The sequence below is a fragment of the Lycorma delicatula genome, chromosome 2 (assembly GCF_047948215.1).
Source record: "Lycorma delicatula isolate Av1 chromosome 2, ASM4794821v1, whole genome shotgun sequence".
NCBI lineage: Eukaryota > Metazoa > Arthropoda > Insecta > Hemiptera > Fulgoridae > Lycorma > Lycorma delicatula.
Window position 1 is genome coordinate 111,512,658 of NC_134456.1, and position 14,329 is coordinate 111,526,986.

At 35.4% G+C, this 14,329-nt stretch overlaps 1 protein-coding gene across 1 annotated transcript in view; it reads right to left on the reverse strand.

Annotated features, from left to right (window-relative positions):
• Positions 1-10,152: 10,152 nt before the first annotated feature.
• The window catches only part of LOC142319932 (uncharacterized), an 81,868-nt gene continuing 77,691 nt past the window's right edge, over positions 10,153-14,329 (reverse strand). Inside the window, exon 12 of the mRNA XM_075357607.1 lies at positions 10,153-10,365. Within this exon, the coding sequence (XP_075213722.1) occupies positions 10,277-10,365 (89 nt within the window). The 3' untranslated portion in view covers positions 10,153-10,276. The remainder of the gene's footprint in view (positions 10,366-14,329) is intronic.

Genomic DNA, 14,329 nt, shown 5'->3' on the forward strand with positions numbered 1-14,329 from the left:
ACAGCAATACGTGTCATCCATAGACAGAAACACAACTGTATCAGACGTTTGGAAGAAAGTGGAGGTGACTTGTGGGCGTGCAAGCTTTGTTCCCATAATCTGTCTTCATATGAAGATAATGTTAAAGATACTTCAAACGAAATTGCAAAGCTACAAGCCAATCATTTTGAAGAAGCCAACAAGACGGCTAACTACGATGAATATTTTAGAGGGCGTAAAACATAACTTGAGGGTCTACTAAATTTTATGGACATGGAATAATGCTTCAATTACATGAATGGGTCATTCGTGGCAATGTGCCAGTTTCACTCAGCAACTATATGAACGACCTTACTTTCCAATTACGCGGCAACAACGAATATTCATCAGAAAAAGGATTGAAAAATGGCATACTTCAAGGCTCGCCGTTGAGCGGTATCTTGTTCACGATCGCCATCAATAAATTAATATTAGCCATTCCAACAGAAATCAGCAAAAGTGTCTATATTGATGATCTGGCAATTGTGGGTGCCAGCAGAAATACAGCTACGGTAAAGTACAAATTGCAACGAACGATAAACGCCCTCAATGAAGTTACGAGGAATAATGGATTCAAATTTTCAGCAGAGAAAACGTGCTGTGTGCACTTCTGTAGGAAGAGAATTCCTCACAGAAGTCTGTTTTGTCCATCGACTACCGTCGTATACTATACAAGGACAATGTGTAGTTCTAAGTCTATTACTAGATAAATCCCTTACATAGGGTTAGATATACAGGACTTGAGTGATAGATGGAAAAAGCCCTAAACATTATTTAATGTTTATCCAATATTAATTAGGGCTCAGATAAAGAAATACTACTGAGGCTGTATAAAGCATTGGTTTAATCGAAACTCGACTACGGATGTATTGTATATTCATCCGCGTGAAAGTCGCATTTACAAAAATTAGACGTAATACACAACAGCGGAATAAGATATGCCACAGGCGCTTTTCGCACAAGTCCGGCGACTAGTCTAATGCCGGAAGCCGGAATAATGCCTCTACATTATAAAAGAGAGATTCTATTATTAAGATATGCGACAAATGTCGCTAAATAATAAAATATTTAACAATCATCCTTTAACGTTTATACTGACGGTTCAAAAACCGAACACGGTGTTGGGTGCTCCATATATGTAAATGGAGAAGCCTATTTTTGAAAACTGCCAGATATGCCCAATGTTTATGTAGTAGAAGTTATTGCCATACAACAAGCTCTTTGCTACTCTGAACATTTCTGCGAAGAGAGAATGCTTATATGTTCCGATTCGTTAAGTGCACTTACTGCAATTCAGAACAAAAATATTAAGGACGTCCTGATCGCCAACATCTTGTCCATCTTGTACGTTGTAAATGGACAAGGAGAACGATGCATATTTGTATGGACTCCGAGGCATGTCGGTATTAAAGCCGTCAGAAAGACAAGAATCTGTGATAACATGGATAGAATTCAAATGAGTGGCAGATGTTAAAAATTGTCTAATTAATACAATAAGAAATAGGTGGAGTAATGATTGGAGAAGATTAAATACCAAACTAAACGTAGTTAAAACTTCTCCATGTAATTGGAAGAGTGACGTGAAGCTGACTCGCCGAGAACAAGTGGCGTTGACCAGACTTAGAATCGGCCACACGCGAATAACAAATTCGTATTTGTTAACCGGCAAAGAAAGACCAATGTGCGGTGTTTGTAAAAAAGCAATTACAGTCAAGTATCTAATGGAAGAGAGTACCATATATGACGACCTTAGAAAGAGGTTCGGTCTAAGAAATAATATTGCTGCTGATTTGGAAAATAGAAATGAAGAAAAAATATTTACGTATCTGCACGCCAGTGGACTATTAACAAGAGTATAAGGAAATTAAAGTTGTGTTAAGGAATATCTAACTGAAATAGTTTAATTCTATTGGAAAAAAAAGTCTTGAAGCATGGCACGTATACAGCCGGCAGGTAGGCCTCTTGCCTGGGACGCCCGGGTTCACCTGCAGGCAAGAGTGCGGGAGTCGGGGCGTATCCGATGATGGTATGGGTGACCCTCAAGTGCTCGAGGCAAAGAATATGTGCAAGGCATGCCTGAAGCCAGGTAGGTCAGGACCGGAAAGGGCAGCTTCCCCATCGAGAGCGTCTTTGGCCTTCCTGAATAGGTGGTCAAATTGCCCCTATGACGCGGTGGGGGACTCCGATGGGTTAAGTCCCACAGGAAATTTATAGGGGGCAGTCAACTGTTACGGGATCTTGGGACGACTGATGTAATGCTTAACTGTTCCAGTTGCCCCGGGGGTGCTTAAAAAAAGGAAGATTCTATGGATATGAACATTTTAATAAAAATAATGTTGGTATTGTGAAGAAAGACATTCGTCTCTCCTTTTGTTTTTGTGTTTTATTTATTACTTCATTTCAATATCAGGGCCCTTTACAACCTGTAAATATTGCGAGTGTTTTTAATATATATGAGTGTTTAAATGTTCTGTGTTGTCAATTTTGTTGTTAAAAAAATTGTAAGAATCCTTTACACCCTTACATGTGACAAACTGATAGTGATTTAAACCCCTTTTAAAGAATGTGATGAGGGCTAGTGACCTTAGAAGTCAATGTCCGTATAAAAAAAAAACCCCAAAAAATAATAAACTAACATTTTTATCTGAAAACAGAAAATTTGGCCTCAACCAGAGACAGTTTTATAACAGTCTCAGTGAAGCACACTGCACTGGTAGTCCACCAACCATGATTACTACTGTAGACTATTGGAGCCAATTGTGGGCTGGTACTGTGAGCCATAATTCTCAGGCAGAATGGATACATAACAAAGCAAAGATATATACATTTATCATGGACACACCTGTAATTTTCTGATGATATCAAGCAAAATGTGAAAAAGTTACAAAACTGGAAAACAGCAGGACCTGACGGTATTCAGAATTTTTAGTGGAAGTACTTGGTAGCTATCTGCGCCCCTCTGGTAATGATTTTGATTGATTTACTCCGCAATCCTGTCGAAGCACCCACTTTTATCTCCCAGGCAGTCACATACGTGAAATCAAAATCTAAGGAAATTCAAGATCCAAAAATCTACAGGACAATCACATGTTTAAATACAGTGTACAAAATTATCTCCTCAATATTGGTTCATAAGATCGGTAATTATGTAACATCTGAAAACATTCTTGCTGAGGAACAAAAGGGTTGCCAGAAAAATGCTAAAGGTTGCAAGGAACAGTTGGTCATAGATGCAATAATACGGGGGCAGGCAAAGAAAAGGAATAGAAATGTGACATTTGGATGGATAGATTATCAGAAGGCCTACTACAGCTTGGTACCTCATAGTTGACTGTTACACATTTTACAAATATATGGCATTCATCAAAGTATTATTGATTTCCTTAAGAAATTAATGAGTTCATGGTGTATAGAATTAGTACTCCCTGGAGGAGGAACTAAAGCAAAACCAATCCCAATACAACGCAGTATTTTTCAGGGTGATACTTTGAGTCCCCTGTGGTTTTGCCTAGCTATGAATCCTCTCTCAAGTATATTGTACCAATCAGGATTTGGTTTCAAAATGACTGACAAAGGGAACAGTGTGTAGACTATCAACCTTCAAATATATATGGATGATCTTAAATTGTATGCTAGCAATGATACAGAGCTTACAAGTCTACTGAATATTACAGCCATATTAAGCAATGACATCCAGATGAACTTTGGTGTCAGGAAATATGCCACTCTGAAGGTTATAAAAGGAGAAATTGAGGATGTCCTAAAAACCTACAGTTTGCTGGGAAATGGAGAGATATGGCCACTAGACGCAGAGGACATTTACAAATACCTTGGTTTTAAACAGACCCTCATGGTAAACAATTAATCAAGCAAACAGGAGTTGGAGAAAGTGTTCAAGAAAGACTGCAAAATCCTGGAGACAGAACTCAACTCAAAGAACAAAATCTAAGCCATTAATTGTTGGTGTGCCAGTTCTCACATACTCATTTGGAGTTGTTTATTGGTCCCAGACAAATCTTAAAAACCTGAACATCTTGGTACGGACAACATTAAAAAAATACAGAATGCATCACCCTAAATCCATAGTAGAATGTTTGTATATCTCGCAAAAAGAAGGTGGTAGAGGCCTTCTTGACCTGAAGTCACTTTGTAACAGACAGATTGCACCACCGAAGAGATATTTTCTCTCTAGGTTTGAAACATCATCATTGCACAAGGCAATAGTTACATCTAATAAGGATTACTCCCCTCTAAGACTGAATGATGATGACAATTTCTACCCCAATATCATTACAATCAGTGATAGAATCCAAGCTGGACATCTAAGTAACTCCATGGTAGATTTCTCCATTCTCTTGAAATTGCTGATAAGGACACATCTGCGTGTTGGCTAAAGGATGGGTCTGTATTTGGAGAAACTGAAGGGTTTAACTATGCCATCCAGGACCAAGTCACTGTGATAAAGAATTACAAAAAGTTCATAGAAAATCAGGATATCAATGATGAGTGCAGAATATGCCATCAATCATCAGAAACAATTGATCATTTGACAACTGGATGCTCTAATTTGGCTAACCCTGAATATCTGCATCACCACAATCTTACAGTAAACATTGTTCATCAGGCATTGGCATTAAAATTAGGACTTGAGGATGACAGGGAGCATTGTCCTTATTATGAATATAAGGCCAGACCTACATTGCAAAATGAGCATTATAGACCCTATACATTATGATCTCCCCATACATACTCACAAATTTACCGCTGCAAATATGCTATACATTGTTTTACACAACATTAGAGAAAAAAACTGCTCTTCTCATTGATGTCACTCACCCATCTGATCACAATATTAATAAGGCTGAAACAGATAAAATAACCAAGTACAACCCTCTGGCAACAAAATATAAAGAAATATACAGGCTGAACTCAATAGAAGTCATTCCAATTGTGATAACAGCAAATGGATTAATTAATAGAAATTTAAAGAAATACATAGAAAAGATTGGCTTGGATCCTAAAATCATAATTTCAAAAGCCCAAAAATCAGTAATTCTGGAAACGTGCAGGATTGAACAAACTGTGATAAATGCACCACAGAACTGAATGAGGTATGCCCCAATGCCCTCATACTGAAATTCCAGATGTGAAACATCTCTGAGACAAAATAAAATAACAATAATAATAACGCCTCGGACAAATTCAGCCCATGTCCATGCACTCCGTACAGTAACATCTACTCACACGTCCGGAGCGGGCAACGATACAATACTTTACTTATGTCGGCCATTGCGGCTATGGTTATGGTCAGAAGCTCCTTTGTGGAGTAGGGGATTGGCGGTCCCAAGCTGGTTGAGGTTGTGCTTGTCTGTTTCACTGTTTCCAGCAGTAACGGGAGGCATGACCGTGATTTGTTTTTCTGATGCTGGGCGGAGTGCGGACGGGGAGTGCCCGTCCCTCTTCCCGATTGTGATGCCGGATTGAGGGTGGGCTGCTGTGAGCTTTCTCTAAGCAGAGAAAGCTCACAATAGAGAAAGTCACTCTCTTAGTCACTCACTTAGAGAAAGTCTTACGCCATCCATTGTGAGTCAGTCACTTCGGCGCTTGGCAGGAATTGTTCCATGGGTAAGAGTTTTGCCTTTACTGATACGTGCGAACTCTGGGATATAGGTATCGTGGGTTAGGCAGTACCTGACTCCCAGGCTCGGGTTAAATCTGTGGTAGGCGGTTGACTGGAGGAACCCAGGCAGGATCAATGATCTGGGGCATGTCCAACCGTCTCTCCGCCCGCACCTTGTGGCATATTGACTGGCGTAAATTTAGGTTCATGGATAATTCAACATCCACATCTTCTGTGGCAGAGGGTCCACATAAAAACTCTCATCTTGAAGAGCCTCTGGCAGGCGAAGAGGAGGAAGAGTGTTGAGGTTTTGGATATTGAGAAGACGGATCGAACCAAGTTTCAACCGAAAGGCAACGGAATGATACCAAAATATTTGTTTATCAAGAGAAGTGAAGGCGATTTTAGAAAGATAAGTCCTTTCGTGATAGCCCGAAAGCTGAAGCGGAAGCTACTGGAGGACCAATAAAGGATGTAAGGAAGACTGCAGTAGGATTGTTGGTTGAAACTGCCAACTATTTACAATCATCACGGCTGATGAAGGAGAAGAAGATGGGACTGTTTGACATTGAGATTTCACCACACGGGATTCTAAATACCTTGAAGAGGTATTAACTGCACCGAAGAGGAAATCATCGAAGAAGTGAGGGCTAAAGGAGTTATAGCATGCCGACAATTGAACACTCGACGCATCGGAGAAGTTTTACCCCACGCATTGCATGTTTTGACGTCTAATAAACTGAAGCGTTCAGAAAAGGTCGGCTTTCACAGATGTGACGAGATGAACGGATGTCTGTCCGTTCATCCCGTCACTATAACGATGCTTTGGATGTCAGAGGTTTGGACATACAGCGGCATGTTGTACAAGGAAGCAGGTTTGTGTTTAACCACTGCATCCTGATAACCTTGTAGAGATCACTTTTTTGTTTTACTTCAGAGAATGAATGAGGATGATATGTATGAGTGTAAGTGAAGAGTGTAGTCTTGTACAGTCTCAGGCCAACCATTTTTGAGACGTGTGATTAATTGAAACCCAACCATCAAAGAACACTGGCACCCACGATCTAGTATTCAAATCTGTATAAAAGTAACTGCCTTTATAGGATTTGAACGTTGGAATTCTCAACTTCGAAATCAGCTGATTTGCAAAGACGCGTTCACCACTAGACTAACCCGGTGGGTCGTGTAGAGATCACCTGTCTGTGTCAACTATCACGGGAATCATTCGGCAAGATTGAGAAACTGCCCGATGTATAAAGAGGAGGTAGCAATCCAGGAAGTCAAGACAATTCAAAAAGTGAGCTACTTCGAAGCAAAGAAAATAGCTAAAAACAGATCATCGAAGGAAATGTCGTATGCATAAGCTGCATCAACTATTTAAACTTCTTACAAGGAGAGCGATTTGATTGCCGAGCTGGCATCGGCGTTAACAGATATGGTTGTACGTATTGTAAACGAAAAATTTGGAAATTGCCCAACCAGAAGAAAACAGCTCAAAACGGGAGAAGAAAACAGTAGCTGTTAAACTAAAGTTTGTCTCGTTTGAGTAATGAACCTTCGGCCAGTTCCAAGGCGAAGGACAATGAAAGTAGAATAAACAAGCAGAATAGAATAGATAAAGCAGAATAGAGAATAGACAATGAAAGAAGAATAGACAAGCTGAAGCCAAAGTGGAAATTGCAAAAATCCCCACGCAGGGAACTGAGAAGATAGAAATAAAAATATTGGAGGAGGATTTAACAAAAATTTTTTTTTTTAACTCTGATGTACTACTGACGCAGCGTCTGAGCCGGTATCGTCCGATGCCTGTAGCAAAACATCCTCCGTGCTTTACTGTGGAGGATCAGATGACTCCATCTCCGAGGTCTCAGATACTTTGGAATTTGACATTTTGCCTTTAGGAAGATAAAAAAGAGAAGCAAAAAAGAATGGCCCAAGGGAAAATCTAGGCGATAGGGCATAAGAAGAAGCTTGTTTCTAGGTATTTTTTGTCGAAGGAGCAATTAGGTATTGCTCCATTAGCTCCATTAGCAATTAGGTCCATTAGGTCCATTTTTTCTCCATTAGCAATTAGGTCGAAGGAGCAAAGGTATTTTTAATGGAAGGAGCAAAATTTACCGGTTGGCAGGATCTTGGCAGGTTTTAAAACTTCATTTGGAGAAGATTTCATTTTATTATCTACGATTCTTTCAATAATAGTTTCCAGGCCTGGCACAAGAGTTGAAAGTAGTTGATCTGCATTAATCTTTGACGAAGAAGAGGTAGGCGATTGCTTTTGCATATGTCGATGTAGATCGAGATGGTCGACTGCTAACGATTTTCCATTTTTCAGAAAAGCTAACCTTTTTCGGTGTTTTCACCTCCTGAATCGAAGTTTCCATTTTAAAAAATGGAGAGTTTCTGGAACGGCAAACAAGAGAAAAGAGAATCTTCACATGGATCTCCTTCATGACTTACCTCACACAAACGCAGATGTGCTGTCTATCACATATGCATGTAGTGTGTTCTAAGCATTAATGTTTAACCAAAGCATAGGTTGCAGTATAATAGCTCTTACGTCTAAACGATGTTTGCTAGCACACACCATCTCTGGAAAGGAAGTCTATTGAAGGAGAGCACATGTGAAGCAAACTACAAAACCTCACTAATTCTTCTTACGTTCAGTTTTCAATTACGCCTTAAATTGATAATTCTTCAACTATTTCTTTAATGCCGATCGTAACAAAGAATGACTACTTTTGATAAATTAATGGTAATATGTGAAAAACCACAGGGAAACATTTTCACAATATTTCATACTTCTAGGATTACCATAATTGATTCATGTGTCATTTTCTGCTCTTCCAAGAACTGTCATTTTATCATTCGTAAATGACATGTTCCGGTGTATCTACACTCTCAAAACTACTTTTAGCCTAAATAGATGCTAGGAAGGGCAGAAAATAACACTTAAATCAAGCTCAGGAAACTCATCTATCTTCTTTAATGCCAGAATTTTTTGTGTCTGGCTGCCATTCGTCATTCACAGTTTCGAGGCCATTAAATGTCTTGCGTATTTCTTTGATAGGCCACCTATCAAATGGAATGGGCTCATTTTCGAGAAATTACCATTTTATCTTGTAATTGCAAAATATCTGGATCTCTGTGTACTATTATTGACAAATTTCTTGCCGTTGATTTTTCAATACGCTTCGAATTCTAACTGCATCATTATTTTTTTTCTGTTTCTTTTCTAGCGAATCGGCTACTTCTAAACGAGGATGTTTTTGCGAACCCTCACAGTTAACTGCTCAGAAGCGTACATGAAGAATTAATACCTTCTGAAGCAAGGCTAGCCGTCCGGCTACCACTCCAGTGGTACCAACTCTGGAGGTCTGACCCGGTGCTCTGGTGGAACCGGCATATATTTTGGCAGAGAGCGGATGCGAAGTTTCTGCACTTTCCTCCTTGTTAATGGTGTGAACAAATATATTTGTTTCAGAATCTAGTAAACCGGGCTGTGTACTTGAAATTAAGGAGGAAAGTACAAGATATTATGTACATTTATAAAGCAATGTATGGACATCTACATTAACATAATAAGCTGGAAAACATATTTGTGTAAAAAATTTGTAAATGTCTTTTGTAATGTCTGTGGTGAATTTACTACAAAGTCAGCATAGGCCAATTTCAAAATCGATGAAAACTGCTTATGGGTTTTATTTTGATTGTTTACTGGGAGATCAAGATAAACAATGTGCATTGTATATAATGTGTGTTAAGTTATGTTATTCTCACATAATGGTTACAAAGGAAAAAGGAGATTTGCCTTTTGCCACAGCTAAGGTTTGGCACAAATCGACAACTATTATGACAATTGCTGCTTCTGTATAACAAATATAAGTAGTTTTTTCTTTTCAAAAAATTGAAAGTAATATTGTGCACACCTAAATGTTCCATTGGCTATGAGACAAATTGTTTATGGATTTGATTTACAAATTCTGATAGCCTCTATCAGCTTCCTGGTAACCTGAAAAGGAGATTTCAGATTATGAAGAGGATTGTTCTGAAAATACTGTGGTAGGATAAGCTTCTAGAGATGATGATTCCATACAAAAAAAAATCAAATAGTGAACCACATCTTATTTCACCAGTTAAAGTTAACAAATTGATTTGCGAGTTGAATTTATCAAAACAGCAAGCAGTACTTATAGGTTTGTGCTTAAAGGAGTGGAATTTATTGACTAATGATGCCAAAATTTCATTTTCTGAAACAGAAATAAAGACTTGTGGAATGCTGTTCTTCACTGGAGGTGTAGAAAATAACATTTTATCATTTAAGCTTATTGAAGAATCTTTATAGTTAAAATAACAAAGATAATGATCCAATATTGAGATAATCAGATTCAAAGTAATCAAGCTTAATGTTATTTTATGTTTCCAAATCAATCATATTTTAACAGATTTACTAAAAGCATAAAATCTGATATAGTAATGAAAAAAATAATATAAAAGAAAACAATGCCATCTGATTTGTACAAAAAAATACTTATATTTAATAAACTTTAAAATAATATATTTACATAAAATTTACAATGATTAACGAGTGGTTATGCATATAAAAGAGAAAAGAAATGTCTTTACAGAAGACAGACATTATCATAACAAAGCATCGATGGCATGAATGACTCCATTTGTTGCTGGAATGTTTCTTGTGAGTACATGAGCGGAGTTGACTTTAAGGTGACCTGAAAGTTAATAAATTTATTAAAATTTTGAAACAATTTTTTACTAAAAATCACATATCCAAAAAAATATCTAAATAAAATTATATTTTTTTAAATATATTATATAAAATGTATTTACAAAAATGTATTTAAATAAAATATATAATGAAATTCATTTTTTTTATTTTTATAAATTAAATAATTAGTATAAATTATATAGAAATTGAGTAATTTGATCTAGGGAGAATAGTAAGTTAATGTTACCAATACTTAACCATATTTAGTATGTATTTTGAAGATATTGTCAAAAATGCTCTACACAAGATAAAGGGGTCAGCATTGGAAGAAGAAGAAAAATAACAGATGATAGGGGTTTTTAAGAGATTAAGAGAAAAATCAAAAATGATTTTATAACTTTACGATTTCTTTCTAAAAAGATGATTGGTATTTCTGACTAAACATACTCAAAACTAAGTTGGTCATCTTGATAATACTCCAAGGTTGCCACTGATATCAGAAGTGCTTGAAGATACATTAATCTTCATTGACCATGAAGTATGTTAAATCTAATTTAGGCAGTGTAAGAAAGTGAATATCAGACTAGAATATAAACCTGAAGATTCCTTCAACTCCCTCCTCCTACAAACATTGTAATCATACGTTGTATTTGAAAAGGGATTTTTGAAGTGTTATATTTGGAATATTCTTTAGTATGAATGTACACATGAACATTAAAGAAGATGAAAAAAGAAAGTCTAGAGATATCTGAAAAATGGCATGAGGAGTCTAGAGAAAATTAATGGACCAACATGAAAATTAAGAATTTATGAGGAAAAAGAATGAAAATAGAAGCTAAGGTAATTCAAACTATTCAAAGTAGGAAGACCAGTTGTCTTGAGTTTTTGATGGAGGAGAAGGGTTTATTAAAACAATGCTAGAAGGATCAATTGTGGCTGCTTAACTGATTAATTTGTATGATATTCTGGGTGGTTTGGTTTCCAGATATTTATTGCAGCTTTCTTGATTCAGGGCTCTTGTGAAAAAAGGAAGGATACAAAATTGTAGGCAATCAAACAAGAACTTATTGTTTAATTTGAAATAGAAGAAAATGGAGTTAGATGTCATACAAGGGACCTGCATTAGGGTAGATAACCATATGATGGTGTTAACTAATTAAAATTTTATTGACTGTCCTTAAACAGTTTATTTATATATACTGAAACCTTGGTAATTAAAACCCCAAGATAACACTAAAAACCAAATTAACATAATGTTTAATTATAGAATTAATGTGCTTACATTTTATTCAAACTGTTTTTTATCTGTGAAGACAATTAAAATATTTCTATTTTGTAGAACCATGCCCATAATGGTATATTAGTTGTATATTTAACAAGAAAAGATAACAAATAAGAAATGTACAAGAAAACATAGAAGAAAAGATCTTTTCTTGTTTTTACATAAAAAGAAAAAATTTCTTTCTTAAAATTAACTTGGCAGTCTGAGGGCGTATTTACTAACACTGACACATAGAATGGTACTAATGGAAAAGTACAATGTTCTTTCTTCTTTTTGCAATGATAAAAAATCTTTTGTAATAAAAAATAAAAAGTAGGATGTGGTTTTTTCTAATCTTACAGTAGTGTATGAATTCACACTAAAAACCTTTCTTCAGCTTAGAAGGAAAATATTAGAGCAGATAATGCATTCAATTCTTTTGATGTCACGATTGGGAGAAGTTAATTATTTTCTCTTTCCTTGTTGCCTTCTTTTTAATTGGTCTCTATTTTTTGTTATTACCAAAAGCATACAACAGTAAAAACTAATTGAAGAAGTATTTTCAAGAGTGTGTATCTACAATAAGGACTAATCCTTTGATCCCTAATATATTACTCTGTTACTTGCCATTTCATTCGATTACTTTAATGTATGCAGTATATGGATTCTATGTAAGTATATAAACTGATTGTAATGAAAAACACACGTAGGTTAACAAAACGATTGTAGGTTAACAAACACACATTATCAAAATTTAAGCTCTATAATTTTTGGCACACCATTGTTATCTGTTAAAACAGGAGGATCATTTGTAGATTTTTGCTTAATTGAATTTCATTATGTAAATATATTACATGATGGTATTTGGAATAGCAAATGATTTACTAATAAAATACTGCTCTAATTAAGTGGTATTCTGCTTGGAGAACAGTAACCTTACAATAGTTTATAAAAATAATATTGTAGATGTCTTTCACATTGTTATTGTACTGCTGTAATTGTACTTTATGCAACTGCCTACAATGATAATCATTTTTGCACGAGTGTGAAGTAAGTTAATGGTCATTATAAAGAGTTGCATACCATATTTTTTCTATGGTTGAGAAAATATTAGAATTATTGATTTAAATTAATGATAGAATATATTGTTTACAGAATAGTTTTTAATTTAAAAAAAAAAGACATTAAACAATACATTTCTGTGGCAATAGGTCATTAGTCATAAGTTTTGTTCTTTCTTTAATATTGATCAGTGTTAAAGAAATTTCTTCCTCAGAATCTTACATAACAAAAGGATAAACAGTGTAATGTAGAAACTTACTTACCTATTGGTTTACTTTCAAATTAACCTTTGCTTGTTAACTATTAAGTGGATTAAAATCAAAGGAAATAAAAAACAAAACAGCTGATACATTAAACAATACCTGCTTCTCATTGGTCAGCGGTTAAAAGAATAGGCTTCTGACTGGCTGAACACAATGAAAATCTGTTTCATAATGACCTTCATTATGATACAAGTTACAGTCATGCAATTCAAACGTTACAATATAACCATAGAAAAACAGTCATATTTTAGTTTTTCCTACCACTCCATCACACTGCATGCCAAATTTCTATTTCAGTTTTTTATTGTAAAGAAATTAAATAAAAGGACAAATGTTTAATTAGTAAGTGGGTTTTTGTATACACAAAAATTATTAATGGTAGATAGATAATAACCTACTGTTAAACACATATTTTCAGAAATGTATATGTTTTACAAGTTTACTACTTTCCTCTCCCATGTTTTTAATGGTTATTCATCTAGATGTTTATATGATTATGGCTACACAATTAAAAATTGTATATCCTCTCTTTTTTTTGGAAATTTTAATAAACATTTTGATATTGATTCAATAATTTTCTAAAACATGTTTCAGACTTTATTACAACGGAACCATACCCAAATTCAATGAAAATTCAGGCAGATGAGTTTCCAGAGTATAGAAGTACTGGTACATGCATTTTACAAATAAATAAAACTTGTATTTTTAAGCCATAAAAAAGAACATGTTTGACATTGAGTAAATCTGTTTCTCAAACCCTATCAATTCTTTAGCAAGTACTCAGAAAAATTCTTTAGGCCAAATAATTATTTTTGGATGGCACACACATTTCAGGGCTTATTAAATGTCAATTAAATATGATGGGTTTCAGGTAAATCATGTGGCAGGGAAACAGCAAAAACTATTCGAAAAATTCAAAAAATTTCCCATGGTCATAATCCAACAGTCCATCAGCCTTGCAAAAAGCAGATCAAAATGTTTTGGTCTGTTGTGGATTCAGTAGGAGATACTGGTAGAAACCTTGAACATGAATTATACTGATGCAAAATTAGTTTTTCAACTGTTGAAAAATTTTTTAAAATCTAGTCACCAAATATATCCTTTGAGCTTCATGTGAAGCTAATGACAGCCCATCTTTATTATGTTGTAGTTTGAAATCAAACACCAAGTTATCATAGTGGAAGAGTCCACATTCACCAAGGTTTGAAATTCAATAAGAATGTTCAGTAATCTTTTGACTTTCAAGGTTGCTGTAAATTTGTTTCTCAAAATACAAAAATCAACTTTAATACCTTATTTTAGGAAATATAAAGTAAAATAGATCAAATCTTTTGTGCAACTACAACTACTGCCTTCATCACAACACCCCAATAAATAACTGT